The sequence below is a fragment of the Sander vitreus genome, unplaced genomic scaffold (genome assembly GCF_031162955.1).
Source record: "Sander vitreus isolate 19-12246 unplaced genomic scaffold, sanVit1 ctg554_0, whole genome shotgun sequence".
Lineage (NCBI taxonomy): Eukaryota > Metazoa > Chordata > Actinopteri > Perciformes > Percidae > Sander > Sander vitreus.
In genome coordinates, this window is record NW_027595653.1 from 2733 (window position 1) to 22137 (window position 19405).

At 42.2% G+C, this 19405-nt stretch overlaps 1 protein-coding gene and 1 pseudogene across 2 annotated transcripts; both read right to left on the bottom strand.

The window, feature by feature from the left end:
* Nucleotides 1-2643: 2643 nt before the first annotated feature.
* Nucleotides 2644-5074, bottom strand: LOC144514365 (uncharacterized; annotated as a pseudogene).
* A 1009-nt stretch (nucleotides 5075-6083) lies between these two features.
* Nucleotides 6084-8857, bottom strand: LOC144514366 (uncharacterized). Of its 2 annotated transcripts, XR_013501340.1 has the most exons (3): nucleotides 8589-8679; nucleotides 7342-7457; nucleotides 6647-6735 (listed from the first exon to the last, which is right to left on the bottom strand). XR_013501340.1 is itself a non-coding variant. In XM_078245514.1 (2 exons), exons 1-2 carry the CDS (start codon nucleotides 8779-8781, stop codon nucleotides 6134-6136), a joined length of 795 nt encoding a protein of 264 aa, XP_078101640.1. In that variant the 5' UTR covers nucleotides 8782-8857; the 3' UTR covers nucleotides 6084-6133. The 2 variants fall into 2 exon arrangements, 1 of the variants encoding a protein (XP_078101640.1); XM_078245514.1 differs by lacking the exon at nucleotides 7342-7457 and having other exon boundaries at nucleotides 6084-6735; nucleotides 8589-8857.
* Nucleotides 8858-19405: the final 10548 nt, after the last annotated feature.

Consider the following 19405-nt stretch of genomic DNA (forward strand, 5'->3'; position numbering starts at 1 on the left):
AGTTATTACATTATTATTAAATCATTTCATTTTGACCATATGGCCTTAGCAATAAACAAGCCGTTATTTAATGTCGCCGACTGTTGTTTAGTACCCTTTTTTTATTTAATTATTTATTTATGTATGCGATTAATTAATTAGTAATTAATTAGATTAACATTTTTTAATCGATTGACAGCCCTACTTTATATAGCACACATTTTTTGACGCGTGATTAACGGACGCACGTTCTGTGATTGGGGCCATACAATTATCTATTCACCTTAGTTATGTTTTCTATTACCACAAATGTATATATATTTTATTTTGTACATATGTTTACCTTCTGTACTATTTACTGTCCTAGATTTTCATTTTTACTATGAGTTTGTTTTTGTACATATTTAATAAGCATTGTTGGAGCGAGCCTATGATATAACTGCTACTGACTGCAAAGTCAGCGCTGACTTTGCGAGATATAAGCCAAGGAGAGCTTCGCAAAGATTATTAAGCCCATTACCTACTGGCAACTACCGTTGTGGAGGATGTGCACAGTGCAACAACACCTATAAGACACAGAACTTTCGCCATCCCCACAATAACAAGATTTTTCCAATTAAGAGTGTCATCACTTGTGCCTCCTTCATGTAGTGTACATTTGAACGTGTCCATGTGGTCTGGTGTATGTAGGTAAGACCATAAGGCAGTTAAAACAACACATTAGTGAACATAAGAGCTGTATTCACAGAAACGACCGTGATTACCCGGTCGCGGTACACTTTAATGATCATAAGCATGACATCTCATTATTGCACTTTTGTGGCATTGAACAAGTCAGTCTTCCAAAAAGGGGGGGGGGGCAACCATGACTTGCTACTAACAAAACGCGAGGCATTTTGGATATTTACTTTGCAGACCCTATCGCCAAAAGGCCTTAATGATGAATTTAATCTCAATATCATGTTATGCTAATTTGATGTTTTTTCATTTTTTCATTATTTGTTGGTGTTTTTTCCTTATTAGTTTATCCTCAGGAACTGTTCATTGTACAGGTGCATATGGAGTGTTATAATGTCATTTAACCAATGTAATGATCCACTTTTGAATGGACTGTGTCCTCTCTGATTTAAGAGTAGAAAAATATTGGGCTAATGACAATGCATTGATCATGTGCCTATAACAAAATTGGTTTGATTATTCCATGTTTTTTAAATGTACTGAGTGGCATTTTTTCTGCCTTTTCCTGTTCACGGTCCGTGATGGGAGTGGCACTTTGTGAATGAATGACGTCATTCAAGAGCCGGACCTGATTGGTCCTGGTTAGTCAACCAAACTATTTAAGGCTATGGTTGAGGTGAATGTGTGAATTTACCTGATGAAGGTCTGAGACCAAAACGTTGTATTTTTCTAAATAAATTATTGCTTGCGTAATGGTCAGTGTGCGGGACTCTTCTCTAAGCTTTTGATCTGCTACTCTTGATCATATCCTACGCACCTGCCCGACAAAAAGAGGTGTGCAAAAAAGCTTTCTTACGTTACAATGTAATTTCAAATCTGCTTTTAAAAATAAACCTATGTTTTGGAATATAATGTTCAGCTTCGGCAGCTTTAACTATGTGCTAAATATACGACTGAGGAAGCCTAGTGATGAGTCCATAGCAACCAGTGTTTTGTTATTACCCAGTGTGCTTTGCTGAATGGTCTCAATATTTTATGGTTTTATTTCATGTGAATACTAGTTTACTAGAGGAGGAACTTAGTATTTGAAGTAATGCAGGAAGTGTGCATTTAGTTTCCATGCTTATTGTGTTTCCACAACAATGTTAGTGAGTAAATCTACTGAAATGGCCCCCCCACCGTAACAGAGGAGTGGGATGTGTAAGATGAGAATGCAGAGGTTAACTCGTGAATGTCATGGCTGTAAAAAAATCAAATGGCATTTGTACATCTTTGCTAAGCGCAAACTAGCACATAAGGGGAGGGTCATGCCTCTTTTTCAAATCATTTTGGAGGGTCATAGAAAAATTATTACTGGTGAGGGGAGGGTCAGGTCTTTTTAGCCTAAAGGTCCCAAAAGTCCTCCGGTGGCCCCTTAAATAAATAACAAACAGTCCCTAAGTAAAGCTGTGTAAGTTAGCATTTAACGTTAGTTGACTGCTATCTTTACCGATCGCTAGCCAAGCCAGGTAACGTTAGCCTACTGTACGTTACTGTACATATTGTGTAACCTGCAGGACCCGAACAGAGCTACGATGCTGTCCCAGGTAGGTCAGTATATGGTCTATTATGGAAAATGATGATCCAGCTAACTACAAATTGTTGGGATCTGATACACAATGCTAGGTTATTGGTTAAGTTGTACAATGTAGAAGCTGTCAGTTATTGTGGTTGTTTTCTTGTTGCCATTTCACTCTTTACTTTACTAGTTATTTAAACTACTAGGGCCTATATATAAAATTAGAAGTAAAGTTCTTTACTTGCTGACACAGAAGAAACTGTCAGACGAAATGAATCGAAAGGCCCCACTGACGCATATTGTCATTGGACAACTAACAACAATCGCCATTTTGTTGTGTACCCATCAAATGACCACGGCAAACAGTCCAATGGCCTTTCTATCCATTTTATTTCTATAAGAGGACACCATGAAGACTCCAGAGACTGTTGACGTTCACTCCATGCTGATTTATTTCTTACATTTTAACAAACAAACTGAGCTGCCTCAGACACATCAACTGACCACCGGTGATAGTGAGTCAAATAGACAACTGAATCTAAGTTTCATATGACTCTCTTCTTATACAGCGTTGTGGGCGGTGTCAGTTGGACACATTCACGGCCACAGTTACCTCATGTTCATTACATCTTTAGATGGACCTGAACTGGTGATATTTTTACTACTAACAGTCCTCTAATCTTCCTTTTCTTAAGTACACCTAGGTCCTTGTGACCCAGACAATAACTACTAACGTACATGCTAGTCAACAGATGGTTTACTTCAAATGACTTCACTTTATTTCATCCTGGAGGGTACTGAGCATGTCCTGGTGTACCACACCATATGGTACTCAGCATGTCCTGGTGTACCACACCGGTCATATCAAACCATTATATTTCTTTACTTTATTAGATTTCTTGATTATATGACAGACATTACAAGACAAAACAATATCTAATAAAATATTTAAAATAAGAGTGTACTTTTTCCTACCACACAATATAATGTCTTCTATCTAGATGTTAATACATAAAGATTTCTGTTTGATACTTGAGAAGTTTTGCTTGGATTTAAAGGCACAAACATTATTCCATGTCATCAGTCTCAGGTTCAGAAGAGTCTCCAGTCTGGTCTTCAGTCTCTGGTTGTAAAAGTGGATGTGAGTTCCTGGCTGGTTCTGGTCCTCCACAGTCCTCTCCATCAGCTTCTGTTTCCATCTGACCAACACATTTATGTGTTTTGACATCAGAACGCCGGGAAAATCTTTTGTTACAAACACTGCAGCTGAATCTACTTTTCTCTCCTGTGTGGACTGCCATGTGTGACCGTAAATGTCCTCTCTGTGTAAAAGATGTATTACAAACTGAGCAGCTAAAAGGTTTTTCTCACATCGCCATGTGTGATCTCATGTGTTTCTGTAAATCTTCTCTCCGTGTAAAAGACTTATTACAAACTGAGCAGCTGAAAGGTTTTTCTCCTGTGTGGATTCTCATGTGTTTGTGTAAATCTCCACTCTGTGTAAAAGATGTATTACAAACTGAGCAGCTGAAAGGTTTTTCTCTGAGCATGTGTCATGTGTGCATGTGTGACCGTAAATTTCCACTCTGTGTAAAAGATGTATTACAAACTGAGCAGCTAAAAGGTTTTTCTCCTGTGTGGATTCTCATGTGTATCTTTAAAGCTCCACTGTGTGTAAAAGATTTCTTACAGACTGAGCAGCTGAAAGGTTTTTCTCCAGAATGTGTCATCATGTGTGTCTTCAGGGTTCCACTTTCAGTGAAAGCTTTACCACACTCAGAGCAGCTGAAAGGTTTCTCTCCTGTGTGGATTCTCATGTGTTTCTGTAAACTTCCACTCTGTGTAAAAGATTTATTACAAACTAAACAGCTGAAAGGTGTTTCTCCTGTGTGAGTTCTCATGTGTGACCGTAAATATTCGCTCTGTGTAAAAGATTTATTACAAACTGAGCAGCTAAAAGGTTTCTCTCCTGTGTGGATTCTCATGTGTCTTTGTAAATCTCCACTCTGTGTAAAAAAAATCTTACAAACTGAGCAGCTAAAAGGTTTTTCTCCTGTGTGAGTTCTCATGTGTCTCTTAAGATCTGCCTTGTGGCCAAATTTTTTCCCACACTGAGAGCAGCTATAAGTTTTTTCTCCTGTGTGAGTAATCATGTGTCTCTTCAGATGTGTCTTGAAGCCAAATGCTTTCCCACACTCCGAGCAGCTGAATAGTTTCTTACATCTTGAATCATGTTTCAGAGAGTTTAAAGCTGACTGAGGTTCTCTGGTCTCCTTCCAATCAGCACTGTCATCAGTCTCAGGTTCAGAAGAGTCTCCAGTCTGGTCTTCAGTCTCTGGTTGTAAAAGTGGATGTGAGTTCCTGGCTGGTTCTGGTCCTCCACAGTCCTCTCCATCAGCTTCTGTTTCCATGTGTTGAGTTTGTCTTTGATGAAGCTGTGAGGACTGAGCTTCCTCTTCATCATCTTCACTCTTCACAGGGACAGGAGTGAATGGGAACTTGGTGATATCAGCCTCCTCCAGCCCTTGAAGCTGCTCTCCCTCCTGACTACTCCACAGTTCCTCCTGTTCCTCTTTAATGTGTGGGGGGGGCTCTGGCTCCTGCTGGTCCACACTGGAGCTACACTCCTGCTGCTCCTCTTTAATAACAATCTGGCTTTTGTCGTCTGGAGGCAAAGCTGAAACACAGACAGACGTTAATGTCAGCTAAAGCTTAGAGATTGCAGGGTTTCCCCCAGAAAAGTTGTTTAGCTCGGTGGCCAGAGTGAAAATAATACTCAATAACAAGAACAAATACAAGATACAAAAATATAATGACAATTCAAGTCATCTTAACCGGTACTTAGACGTAGTCATATTTTAAAATATGACTACATCTAAGTACCGGTTAAGATGACTTGAATTGTCATTATGTTTTTGTTTCTTGTATTTGTTCTTGTTAATTTACACAAACGCAAATGCACACACACAGACACAAGCATGCACACACAGAGACACACACGCACACAGAGAAACACACACACACAGACAGACACGCACACGCACACAGCCTCAGTGGTTACAATACTTCTACAGATGTACAGTGGAGCGTGTCATCACCAGCTCCATCACAGTGTGGTATGGAGACAGCACTGCTCGGGACAGGAAGGCTCTCCAACTAGGCCTGTCGCAATAGTCAATAAATTGCACGATAAAAAAAATGAGCTCGATAATTTTTCCGGCCGCGATAATTTACATTTTCTCTCTCTCTCTCTCAAAGAGACTGGAGGACCACTCTCGGTTCCTTAGCGTAACGAAGAGTGAACCCTCTTGTCAGTCGCATGGTCTTTGTGTGTGGAGGCGGGACTCCTGGCGGAGAGAGAGACAGAGAAAACGCTAGTTGTTGGAGCAGGGTTTCCCACAGCACTTTGCAGTTAAGGCGCCGTCAAAAAAATAAAAATAAAAGTTTATGAGCGATATCCCCTGTGTTACTCGGCGTCCTGTTTTCTCCCTTTCATTCCAAAGCACACAGTTGACAACCTGCAGGTGGAGGCGGTGGAGACAGGCTCGGACATACATGCTGCTGTGGACTTGTGTCAGTCTCGAAGCGGTTTCAGGAAAGTGGCTGCATGTGTCCGACAATGCACAGAACATTAACGCTACAAGCCTACAGCTGCCCGCGGACACGGAGTGCGGAAAGTGTGTCAGATGCTCCCAGATGGTGAACTGGGACTCCGTTACCTGCTTGTCGGTCGACAGTTAATGATCGGTTATTTAATTTCACTCTGTGTAAAAGATTTCTTACAAACTGAGCAGCTGAAAGGTTTCTCTCCTGTGTGGACTGCCATGTGTGACCGTAAATTTCCTTTCCGTGTAAAAGATTTCTTACAGACTGAGCAGCTAATAGGCTTCTCTCCTGTGTGAGTTCTCATGTGTCTCTTCAGGTTTCCACTATCAGTGAAACCTTTCCCACACTCAGAGCAGCTGAAAAAGGTTTTTCTCCTGTGTGGATTATCATGTGTCTCTTCAGATCTGCCTTGTGGCCAAATCTTTTCCCACACTCAGAGCAGCTGAATGTTTTCTTACATCTTGAATCATGTTTCAGAGAGTTTAAAGCTGACTGAGGTTCTCTGGTCTCCTTCCAATCAGCACTGTCATCAGTCTCAGGTTCAGAAGAGTCTCCAGTCTGGTCTTCAGTCTCTGGTTGTAAAAGTGGATGTGAGTTCCTGGCTGGTTCTGGTCCTCCACAGTCCTCTCCATCAGCTTCTGTTTCCATGTGTTGAGTTTGTCTTTGATGAAGCTGTGAGGACTGAGCTTCCTCTTCATCATCTTCACTCTTCACAGGGACAGGAGTGAATGGGAACTTGGTGATATCAGCCTCCTCCAGCCCTTGAAGCTGCTGTCCCTCCTGACTGCTCCACAGTTCCTCCTGTTCCTCTTTAATGTGTGGGGGGGGCTCTGGCTCCTGCTGGTCCACACTGGAGCTACACTCCTGCTGCTCCTCTTTAATAACAATCTGGCTTTTGTCGTCTGGAGGCAAAGCTGAAACACAGACAGACGTTAATGTCAGCTAAAGCTTAGAGATTGCAGGGTTTCCCCCAGAAAAGTTGTTTAGCTCGGTGGCCAGAGTGAAAATAATACTCTAAAAAAGCTATAAGCCTCCATAGGGCTGTCCATGAAGTCAGTGCTACAAGCTAACTGGAGATTTTAAAATATGACTACATCTAAGTACCGGTTAAGATGACTTGAATTGTCATTATATTTTTGTTTCTTGTATTTGTTCTTGTAATTTACACAAACGCAAATGCACAGACAACAAGACTCACAACCAGCTTCTATCCACAGGCCATCAGACTCCTGAACACTGCAATGGACCTTTTCCACAGCAGACATCTTGACTCGTCATAGTAGGAAAAGCACAGCTGAAATTGATAGCTCAATTCTAAGGGTGTCACTTTTTTTTTTTACTTTATTGACAAATTGTCAAGTTTCCAATTGACTGAAGATATGTTATTGCCACATTATGTTGTGAATGCATGTTTTGTACATTGAGAACAAAGGTCAGATATTATATTACATACAAGTCTAGTCTAAAAATGGCATTGTAACAGGTGCTTGAAAAAAAACATCGAGGTATCGAACCGTGACCTTAGAATAGAAAATGTAATGGAGGATTTGGAGAATCGTGACACCCCTACTCAGTTCCATCAAGTGTCCCAGTGAGCTATTTCAGTGAGTCAGCATCCACAACACCAGGGCCTCTCCTAAGGGGAATGCAGCCATCAGTAATGGTTTGAATACACCTGTGCTTTTACTACTATGACATGTCAACATGTCTGCTGTGAAAAAGGTCTATATCCCCCCCACACACACTCCACCCTCCATCCTAAACTCCTGGACTCACACCACATACAGAGCTGTCTAGGCACAGTGCACTTTATCCATATTCTTATCTCCATTTTGTATCTCTTTTTCAAACTTTTTATTACTTTTTCATTGTTTGTTTTTAACTTAATTTCATTTGTTGTGTAATGAAGACTAGCAAAGCTAACTTTTCATTGCATGGTGTAAGTTGTCTTTACTGTACATTTGACAGTAAACCTGTTGAATCTTGCTAGTTTAGCTGTTCCTCTCTAGTTCTAGTAAGACTGTTGTATTTGGACAATGTTGACAGTCTCCTATGTAAATGACATGGATGTCTATTTTTATTGCAACTTAATGGAGAAAGCAGTGACATTTCTTTCCAGATAATGATGAATTGACTATTGCTAGAAATAAGCCATTTAAGCTAAGTATATGGTTACTTGTTCTTCTTATAGACACACACACAAATGGACACACACAGAGACAAACACTCACACACACACACACCCCCTCTAAGCCTAGTGGTTACAATACTGCGCTGTTGTGTTCCAAGGTGAACATCACTACTATGTAACCATCACCTATACAGTCCTAAGGGAATAACTATTAAATAAGAACCTTTGTTTATCCAAAAAACAGCCCCGAAATCACCATCACCAAACCCACCAGACTCCATGTAAATAATCTCTACTTTTAGCGTGTATAGAGCCAGCATATTTCCACATGTAAATGGATGAATTAAGAGTTTATATCAACCAAACCAGAGTGGTGATTGTTGGAACAGTGGAAAGATGAACCAAGACGGCTTTTGGTAGTTCTATTGTGTTTCTGTCCACTTTGAATGCAGTGTGTTTTACGATGATAAAAGTACTGATTATTTACATGGAGTCTGGTGGGTTTGGCGAAGGCCTGTTAAAGATTACAATAGATCTATGTACAAATGCTTATTTATATACGTCCTGTCATATGGTTGCTGAGAGAAGAGATGACAGGAAGGAGAGAAAGATCAACTGAAGGTTTAATGAACAAACCTGCTCTGTGGAACCGAAGCTGAGGGTTGAAAACAGCGTCCAGTAGCTCCCGTTGTCGCTCGTTCTCCTCTTTTGAACGACAAAGTTCCTCCTCGTACTCTGCTATCGTTCTTTCAAACAGCCCAAATATCTCTTCAGCAGCCGCAGTTAGTCGCTGCTCCACCAACGCTCTCAGCATCTGGACTTTACACATTTTACCTCTTTCTCAACACAACAGAGAGACTCTGTTAACACACCTTTCTGCTAGACGCCATCTTGTTCAGAGTGTGAAGTTAGCCGCAGTAAAGACTATAGCTTCCGGTGTAGATTAGTTGCTGAGCTTCAAAATAAAAGTCCGGAAGTGTTCCAGATTTCCTCTGGAAAACACGCAGGAATATAAATGATTAAAACACACTTTTGAAGAAAATGATATCTATACACGACCAATCACAAACATCTACCAGAGCCGCATATTTTATATAAGAAGAGCAAACTATAATTCTACATAAATATGTAAAACACAGACACAATACAGTCGCTGCTCCCCTAAAACAGGAAGGAAAACTGGCAACAAAAAATAGCTGACGATGTAGATGTGTAAATCACAACGTTTATCAATATCACTTCCCCATCAGTCAGGTACTAGATCTGACCATAATTACACTTGTGCTTTCCATAAACTGCCGTTGCTTTAGCCTATTATATTATCAGTTGCAACCCTGGCAGTGGGAAGCGATCGCGAGAGAAAATAAAAAATATAAAAACATAATTTAAACCGATGTGTGGAATTGGCAACACACGGCTCAAGAAGCCAACAAAAAGCCTATACGGAATTCCCTCCGCTGAAAATCTATATCTTTAATAAAGATACCCATCAGGGAATGTTAATTGATAATGAAACAATTGAAAGAGTCTAACCAAACATTAAATATCTGTGCATGAAGATGGCCAGGAGTATTGGTATATTGAGCAAAACTAGATACATCTTGAACAAAAATACATTACATACTCTGTACTGCACACTTATTGTACCATATATGTTATATTGTGTGGAAGTTTGGGGAAATACCTACAAAAGCAACTTGAAAAAAATGTGCGCATTACAAAAAGGAGCAATTAGGATAATAAATCACATTGGGTATTATGAGCACACCAATCATCTGTTCTTTAATTCACATTTGCTGAAATTTATGGACATTGTTACATTCAAAACTGCACAATTGCATGTGTTTAAATGTTTTAAGTTAAAGAAAATAATTTACCATGTAACATACGTGCAATGTTTAATGAAAGAGACGGGGGATTTCATCTAAGAGGTCATTGTATGTTCAAGCAACCTCTTGTGCGAACTACTGTTAAAAGCATGTGCGTTTCAGTTTGTGGGGTGACCTTATGGAATGGACTGAACAATGACATCAAACAGAGCCATAATATCAACACAGGACTTCCACCCGGAGTGGGGATCGTGTCCCGTGTGTGGCGTTTTGTTTCCCGTAGTCTTCCTAATCACAACCGTCCCGTTATTGTCGCGCGTCCCCAGCAGCCGTCTCCTGGCAAACAACACAGGACTTTCACCCGGGCGAGCGGGGATCGCATCCTGCGTGTGGGGTTTTGTTTCACGTAGTCTTCCTAATCACAACCGTCCCGTTACTGTCGTGCGTCCCAGCGGCCATCCCCAGCAGTCTTCTCCCGGCGTGTTAGGCGCCACGTCCTGTTATTGTCGAGCATCCCCCTTAAGCTTTTTTCCCTTGTTATAATGTTGGTTGAGTTAGCGTTATCAGCTGGTTAGTTTAGTGCAGGCGCTAATGGATCCCGGTTGGTATCTCGTAAATTACCCCACTAATAATGCCCGAAATGATACCAAACTTCTACAGTAGCATAAATAGGTAACACTAACTCTTGCTGGGCACTCTCGTCGCGCTCTCTTCTGCATCCTCATCGTTTCTCGATGCGTGGAGTGAAGAGCGCCCTGCCGAGCTGCTCAAGGAACGCCCTGTGCCTGTTGAGCTTGACATGCAGCCACTCTCGCAGTCATCGAATCGTAGCATTGGCAAAATGTTTGGAGTATGTCTGGATGAGCCAGAGAAAGGGTCTTCATTCCCAGACACAGAACTCTGGCTGACGGTTTCTACAATGCATAATCCTAGAGTTCAGTGCTTTTAGCATTATCTCACCTTGGCAAGCTGTTTCTGCATGTGAGAAAGCAAACCTGCTGCACAAAAGCCTTAAACCTAAGGATGCTAGCATTGGCAAAATGTTTGGAGGACATGTTTTGCCCCAAAGAGAGAACAACCTTGGAGCGGAGAACACGCAATTAATTTGGTCCCACCCAAAAAGCCACACCCACTTCTCACTGCCATCCGAATCGCGGGCACTTCGCATTACTCAACAACAATGTCCACAGCGTACACCAGACACTGCTGTACAGCAAAGCTGCAACTTTCTGGACAAAATGCTAAAGGGACCAAAAGGCCTGAAAATGTGTAGTCCCACTGACTCCAAAGTTCAAAACCTGCACATTACAGTGTGTTTGAAGCTGAAAATCTTTAGTTTTTTTTCCTTCAACGTTACGATCAGGGGAGAGCGCGAACGCAGTCCCCCACTATCACAAATTATGCAGTCGAGATTCCCACATTTGGGGAATTCGCAGAGGTCAGCGATTACAGCGTGCATGGCCCACTGTAGACTGTAGACAGTTACGGCCTCTCATTGGCCCAGATTCTACAGATTCTACAGTTACTGTGGACTCTGGGCCAATCACAGCGCCGAAATGTCTACAGTTGAATGAGAATGAAAAGCGTTCGCTAGCTAGCATGACCGTTTCATTCATTCATTCTACGTTAGCGTCACCGCTACATGTGTTAACGTTAGCGTCTATCTTTAATATCCCCTCATATGTTAGATTGCAGTCTTCGACTGTATAACTTAGTTATCCACTATTTATCCACTATTGACACTATGGCCCAATTCCCATAAATAACCTTGTGAAAATTACGCAAACTAGTGTTAACTCGGCTAACGTTAAATTTTTACATAAAATACATCAAAGTGGGCATTCTGAAACATTATGCAAGCTCACACAAGCTTAACAATAAATAAAACCAATGATAATAACTATATTTCATTGATAAAAAGTAGGACTTTAGGACTTTAGACTGTATACATTTCCGACTGGCCATTGGTCTAAAGTCTACAGGTGCTCGAACCGCTATGGCTGATTGGTTTAGAGTCTACAATCACCACGTACTCCCGCCCCTCCTGTATTTTATGTAATTTATTCTGTATACATGATCATTGTGAGAGACTCTTTGGGTTTTTTTGTGTGTTTTCATACACATAATTACATAATAATAAAAACAATAATAATGATAATAATAATAACTTGAAAATTGTGACTTGACATATTTGACAAATTGACAGTGTGCCTAATACTTGGTGCACATCCGAGTAACACTAGCTAAGTATTAATAGCAGTAGCTGTATTGACGTACATAGGTCACACTGTCACTGAGAGAGAGAGATAACAATAGCAATAGGGAATGGATGGATGGGCTTACAAGACACCACAAATGCATACAGGTGTACAGCATAGTACCACTTACCATTTCTTTTGATTCTTTATTTCACACAATGTATACTTCCATACTTTGAAAATTGAGAATATGTTTTTGCACTGCTGGAGAAAACTGTACCACCTAAAGTAATGTAAAAAATTGGTCTAGGTCGGGCAAAAGGCTCTAAAAACCAGAGATGATGTGGGGAAGATGTTAGAGACCTCAGCGATTTCAAACTCAACCACAAGGAATTACAGTTAAATTCAACTGTATTTTAATTCAGTCAATAACTCAAAAAAGCTACTCAGTTTTGTATACATTTATCCATGCACTCATCGAAATAGTAAATGTTAAAAGTTAAATGCCAAGCACGTAGTTGTGAGTAGAAGTCAAGTTAGTCTTATTTTAAAATGTTACCTCAAGCCTTGTAATGTACGGCCTGCTTTCTGGAGAAAGAAACCAGCTGCTGTCTCAGCTGGAGTCCTGCAAATATGAAAACATGACAGCAAATAGAAAAACACGACAGCAAATAGGAAAACATTACAGCAAATAGGAAAACATTACAGCAAATAGGAAAACACGACAGCAAATATGAAAACACAACAGCAAACATGAAAACATCACAGCAAACAGGAAAACACGACAGCAAATATGAAAACACGACAGCAAATAGGAAAACACAACATTAAACATGAAAACACGACAGCAAACAGGAAAACATGACAGCAAATATGAAAACACGACAGCAAATATGAAAACACGATAGCAAACATGAAAACACGACAGCAAATAGGAAAACAAAACGACATTAACTTCTACCGTAAAGGTAGGGCCTATCTAGCAGAGGACGGAGCCTCCTGATTGGACAGACGGACTGTCTCTCTGTTAAAAGTAGGCGATTTTCCGTGTTTTTCACCTCTCCTTCCTGGTAAAAGACAGACAGTCCGTCTGTGCAATCAGGAGGGTCCGTCCTCTGCTAGATAGGCCCTACCTTTTCCGGTAGAAGTTAATGCTGTCGTGTTTTCCTCTTTGCTGTCGTGTTTTCCTCTTTGCTGTCGTGTTTTCATATTTGCCGTCGTGTTTTCCTATTTGCTGTCGTGTTTTCATATTTGCTGTTGTGTTTTATGATTTGCTTTTGCGTTTTTCTATTTGCTGTCGTGTTTTCGTATTTGCTGTCGTGTTTTCCTATTTGCCGTTGTGTTTCCCTATTTGCCGTTGTGTTTTATGATTTGCTTTTGCGTTTTTCTATTTGCTGTTGTGTTTTCCTATTTGCTGTTGTGATTTGCACTTCAGGGCCACCGTAGGAAAAGACCTCTGCACCACCCTCCTCAGCCAATACAATGAACCTGGAAAGATCACAAGTAAGTCAGATTTTTATTTTTCCTTCAGTGTTGAGGCAAAGACTAAAATAGTGAGACAGTGCAGTAAACACAACAGAAAGCCTTCATTATAACAGAGTACATACACTCTAATGCTACTGTTAATTCTGAAATTGAGTTTTTCCATCACTAATGATGTCTGTATCTGTGTATATTTTCTATTGCATTTGAGCATCTCCTTCCAGTTACCTCCACCAAGGGCAGAGCTGCCATCGCCCAAACTGCTGCGGAAGGCCTTCCTCATTGCTGAGGCAGATAACATAGAGGACTACCGCACTCAAATAATGTCCACGTTTGGAAAAGTACTAAAGTACGACTCCACCAAAAAGGTAAATTTGTAAAAGTCTTATGAAGGCAAATATGTTTGTATGTTTGCTCTATTCAACGTTAACATTTTTGCCATTTGAACCAAGCGTCATAATTAATAACAATGATGATGTTAATAATAATAATAATAATAATAATAATTACACATGGAGAGGCGTGATTGGGAGGAACGGCCTCCCTGATCTAAACCAGAGTGGTTGTTTGTTGTTGGACTTCTGTGCTAGTCATGGATTGTCTATAACGAACACCATGTTCGAACATAGGGATGCTCATAAGTGTACTTGGTACCCAGAGCACCCTAGGCCAAAGGTCAATGATCGATTTTATAATCGTTTCATCTGATCTGAGGCCATATGTTTTGGACACTCGGGTGAAGAGAGGGGCGGAGCTGTCAACCGATCACCATCTGGTGGTGAGTTGGGTCAGGGGGTGGGGGAAGACTCTGGACAGACCTGGTAAGCCCAAACGGGTAGTGCGGGTAAATTGGGAACGTCTGGAGGAGGCCCCTGTCCGACAGACTTTCAACTCACACCTCGGGCGGAGCTTTTCGTGCATCCCTGTGGAGGCTGGGGGGCATTGAACCTGAGTGGACAATGTTCAAAGTTTCCATTGCTGAAGCTGCGGTGAGGAGCTGTGGTCTTAGGGTCTTAGGTGCCTCAAGGGGCGGTAACCCACGAACACCGTGGTGGACACCGGTGGTCAGGGAAGCCGTCCGACTGAAGAAGGAGTCTTTCCGGGATATGTTATCCCAGACGACTCCGGAGGCAGTTGCAAGGTACCGAAGGGCCCGAAGGGCTGCAGCCTCTGCCGTGAAAGAGGCAAAAGCAGCGTGTGTGGGAGAAGTTCGGAGAAGACATGGAGAAGGACTTTCGGTCGGCACCAAGGTACTTCTGGAAAACCGTTCGCCACCTCAGGAGGGGGAAGCGGGGAACCATCAAGCTGTGTACAGTAAGGATGGGGCGCTGTTGACCTCAACTGAGGAGGTAATAGGGGCGGTGGAAGGAGCACTTTGAGGAACTCCTAAATCCGACTAATACGCCCTCTATGGTAGAGGCAGAGCTGGAGGATGAGGGGGGATTGGCATCAATTTCCCTGGTGGAGGTTGCTGAGGTAGTTAAACAACTCCACAGTGGCAAAGCCCCAGGAATTGATGAGATCCGTCCAGAAATGCTTAAAGCTCTGGGTGTGGAGGGGTTGTCTTGGTTGACACGCCTCTTCAACATTGCGTGGAAGTCTGGGACGGTGCCTAAGGAGTGGCAGACCGGGGTGGTGGTTCCCCTTTTTTAAAAAGGGGGGACCAGAGGGTGTGTGCCAATTACAGGGGTATCACACTTCTCAGCCTCCCGGTAAAGTCTACTCCAAGGTGCTGGAAAGGAGGGTTCGGTCGATAGTCGAATCTCAGGTTGAAGAGGAACAATGCGGATTCCGTCCTGGTCGTGGAACAACGGACCAGATCTTTACTCTCGCAAGGATCCTGGAGGGAGCCTGGGAGTATGCCCAACCAGTCTACATGTGTTTTGTGGATCTGGAGAAGGCGTATGACCGGGTGCCCCGGGAGATACTGTGGGAGGTGCTGCGGGAGTACAGGGGTGAGGGTCCCTTCTCAGGGCCATCCAATCTCTGTACGACCAAAGCGAGAGCTGTGTCGGGTTCTCGGCAGTAAGTCGGACTCGTTTCAGGTGAGAGTTGGCCTCCGCCAGAGCTAAGCTTTGTCACCAATCCTGTTTGTAGTATTTATGGACAGGATATCGAGGCGTAGTCGGGGGTGGAGAGGGGTTGCAGTTCGGTGGGCTGGGGATCTCATCGCTGCTTTTGCAGATGATGTGGTCCTGATGGCATCATCGGCCTGTGACCTTCAGCACTCACTGGATCGGTTCGCAGCCGAGTGTGAAGCGGCTGGGATGAGGATCAGCACCTCTAAATCGGAGGCCATGGTTCTCAGCAGGAAACCGATGGAGTGCCTTCTCCAGGTAGGGAATGAGTCCTTACCCCAAGTGAAGGAGTTCAAGTACCTTGGGGTCTTGTTCGCAAGTGAGGGGACAATGGAGCGGGAGATTGGTCGGAGAATCGGCACAGCAGGTGCGGTATTACATTCAATTTATCGCACCGTTGTGACGAAAAAGAGAGCTGAGCCAGAAGGCAAAGCTCTCAATCTACCGGTCAGTTTTTGTTCCTACCCTCACCTATGGTCATGAAGGCTGGGTCATGACCGAAAGAACAAGATCCAGGGTACAAGCGGCCGAAATGGGTTTCCTCAGGAGGGTAGCTGGCGTCTCCCTTAGAGATAGGGTGAGAAGCTCAGTTATCCGTGAGGAGCTCGGAGTAGAGCCGCTGCTCCTTTGCGTCGAAAGGAGCCAGTTGAGGTGGTTCGGGCATCTGGTAAGGATGCCCCCTGGGCGCCTCCCTAGGGAGGTGTTCCAGGCACGTCCAGCTGGGAGGAGGCCTCGGGGAGACCCAGGACTAGGTGGAGGGATTATATCTCTAACCTGGCCTGGGAGCGCCTCGGGATCCCCCAGTCGGAGCTGGTTAATGTGGCCCGGGAAAGGGAAGTTTGGGGTCCCCTGCTGGAGCTGCTACCCCCGCGACCCGACCCGGATAAGCGGATGAAGATGGATGGATGGATGAAGACAGTATTGTTTCATGGCCAACAAAAATGACTTGTAGCATAGCTGTTACCAGATGGCCTTTTTATTTTTATCTGGGTGATCTCTATATACATGAGTTTTGAAAACAGTTATGTTTCTGAATGTACGCTTACAATTAGGTAGGGCACATCTGAAGGATAGGTTAGGGACATTCCTGTGAATTTTCAATTTTCCAACAAATGCAAATTTTGTGTCACAGTCATGACCACAGAGTTGAAAAAGTAACATTTTGAAATGTTCGTTAGCTAAAAAAAGAAGAAAAAAGTCTGTTAACTAAAGTTAGTTTTAGATGGGAAAAGGAGCAAATATGAAGCCACTGAGTTTACAATAGAACCGTTTCAAATGTTCGTTAACAAAAACAAAATCTGCCAAAAGTATTTTTGAAAAATACAAATATGACAATACATACAAATGACATGATAATACAAATTGACAATAAAACCGTTTGAAAATAGATAGATAACACGTCAATATTATATCTTCGTTTGCACAAAAAAAGTCTGTTATCTAAAGTTATAGTTTTAGAAGTAAACCCAGGAAAATATGACTAAACAATGTTCATTAGCAAAAAAAAAAAGTCTGCCTAAAGTTAAAAAAAAAAAAAATAATAATACAAATACGAAGCCACAAAATTGACAATGAAACCGTTTGAAAATAGGTCAATATTATAACGTTCTCTTCTTTTGCACAAAAGTCCGTTATCTAGCTAAAGTTCTAGTTTTAGGAGAAAACCCGAGTAAATATGAGACCACAAAAAAGTCTGTAAGGTTACAGTAACTTTAGTTGAAGAAGAAAAAAAAGAGCAAATATGAGATTCAGCATAGGGTTGAGGATGTCCAAAATGTCTATACAGTATAAAGTTAGGCTCACTGAGGAAAATCCTCTAACCGTAGCTAACTAATTGTGTTAGTGGTAACGTTAGTGACCGTGACCTGTCAGCTAACGTTAGCTAACATTAACTGAAGCTTAACTTTACTAGCTAGCTAGCTAGCTAGCTTAACGTTAATGTGATCTTCTGCCTTATCTGACAAAAAATAAATCGATAAAACTATCCTTAGTAACATTTCAAGGCATGCAGGCAAACAAAAAGATTTTGAAACTTACATAAATGTTGAAAAAAATGCTGAATCGCCTCCTCTTGATGCAGCTGCTACTGTCCATGTGCTTTCCTTCTCAGAGACTGATACGCATCACCGACCGAGTCCGAGCCATTCACCGTGAGAAAAAGTCTCACGGATCTCTTGTGTCCTTCCCCCTCCCACACACACACACACACACAAATAATAGACACACTCTTTGCCGTAAGGTATAGTCCTGTTATATGCTAAATATTTTCTCACTAATTATTAGCTGCTAATCACACATTTTTTTCCCTTAAAGCATACAGTGGTGTGAAAAAGTGTTTGCCCCCTTCCTCATTTCCTGTTCCTTTGCATGTTTGTCACACTTAAGTGTTTTGGAACATCAAACCACTTTAAACAAAAGTCAAGGACAACACAAGTAAACACAAAATGCAATTTGTAAATGAAGGTGTTTATTATTAAAGGAGAAAAAAAATCCAAACCATCATGGCCCTGTGTGAAAAAAGTGATTGCCCCCCTTGTTAAAACATACTATAACTGTGGTTGTCCACACCTGAGTTCAATTTCTCTAGCCACACCCAGGCCTGATTATTGCCACACCTGTTCACAATCAAGGCATCACTTAAATAGGAGCTGCTTGACACAGTAACGTCCACCAGAAGATCCTTAAAAAGCTACACATCATGCCGAGACCCAAAGAAATTCAGGAACAATTGAGAAAGAAAGTAATTGAGATCTATCAGTCTGGAAAGGGTTATAAAGCCATTTCCAAAGCTTTGGGAATCCAGCGAACCACAGTGAGAGCCATTATCCACAAATGGCGAAGACATGGAACAGTGGTGAACCTTCCCAGGAGTGGCCGGCCGCCCCAAAATTACTCCCAAGAGCGCAGCGACGACTCATCCAAGAGGTCACAAAAGACCCCACAACAACGTCCCAAAGAACTGCAGGCCTCACTTGCCTCAGTTAAGGTCAGCGCTCATGCCTCCACCATCAGGAAAAGACTGGGCAAAAATGGCCTGCATGGCAGAGTTCCAAGGAGAAAACCACTGCTGAGCAAAAAAGAACATCAAAGCTCGTCTCACTTCTCCAGAACACATCTTGATGATCCCCAAGACTTTTGGGACAACATTCTGTGGACCGATGAGACAAAAGTGGAACTCTTTGGAAGGTGTGTGTCCAAGTATATCTGGCGAGAAGGAACACTGCATTTCATAAAAAAGAACATTATACCAACTGTAAAATATGGTGGTGGTAGTGTGATGGTCTGGGGCTGTTTTGCTGCTTCAGGACCTGGAAGACTTGCCGTGATAAAAGGAACTATGAATTCTGCTGTCTACCAAGAGATCCTGAAGGAGAATGTCCGACCATCTGTTCGTGTACTCAAGCTGAAACGAACTTGGGTTCTGCAGCAGGACAATGATCCTAAACACACCAGCAAGTCCACCACCGAATGGCTGAAGAAAAACAAAATGAAGACTTTGGAGTGGCCTAGCCAAAGTCCTGACCTGAATCCTATTGAGATGTTGTGGTATGACCTTAAAAAGGCCGTTCATGCTCGAAAACCCTCTAATGTAACTGAATTAGGACAATTCTGCAAAGATGAGTGGGCCAAAATTCCTCCAGGACGCTGTAAAAGCCTCATTGCACGTTATCGCAAACGCTTGGTTGCAGTTGTTGCTGCTAAGGGTGGCCCAACCAGTTATTAGGTTTAGGGGGGCAATCACTTTTTCACACAGGGCCATGATGGTTTGGATTTTTTTTCACCTTTAATAATTAATCACCTTCATTTACAAATTGCATTTTGTGTTTACTTGTGTTGTCCTTGACTTTTGTTTAAATTGGTTTGAT

Bases quoted from the DNA above. Each gene is read 5' to 3' on its own strand.
- LOC144514366 (XM_078245514.1), bottom strand. From the start codon at position 8,781: ATGTGTAAAGTCCAGATGCTGAGAGCGTTGGTGGAGCAGCGACTAACT. The intron at 6,736-8,588 runs GTTTGTTCATTA...TCTGTGTTTCAG, and splicing joins GCTTCGGTTCCACAGAGCAG to CTTTGCCTCCAGACGACAAA.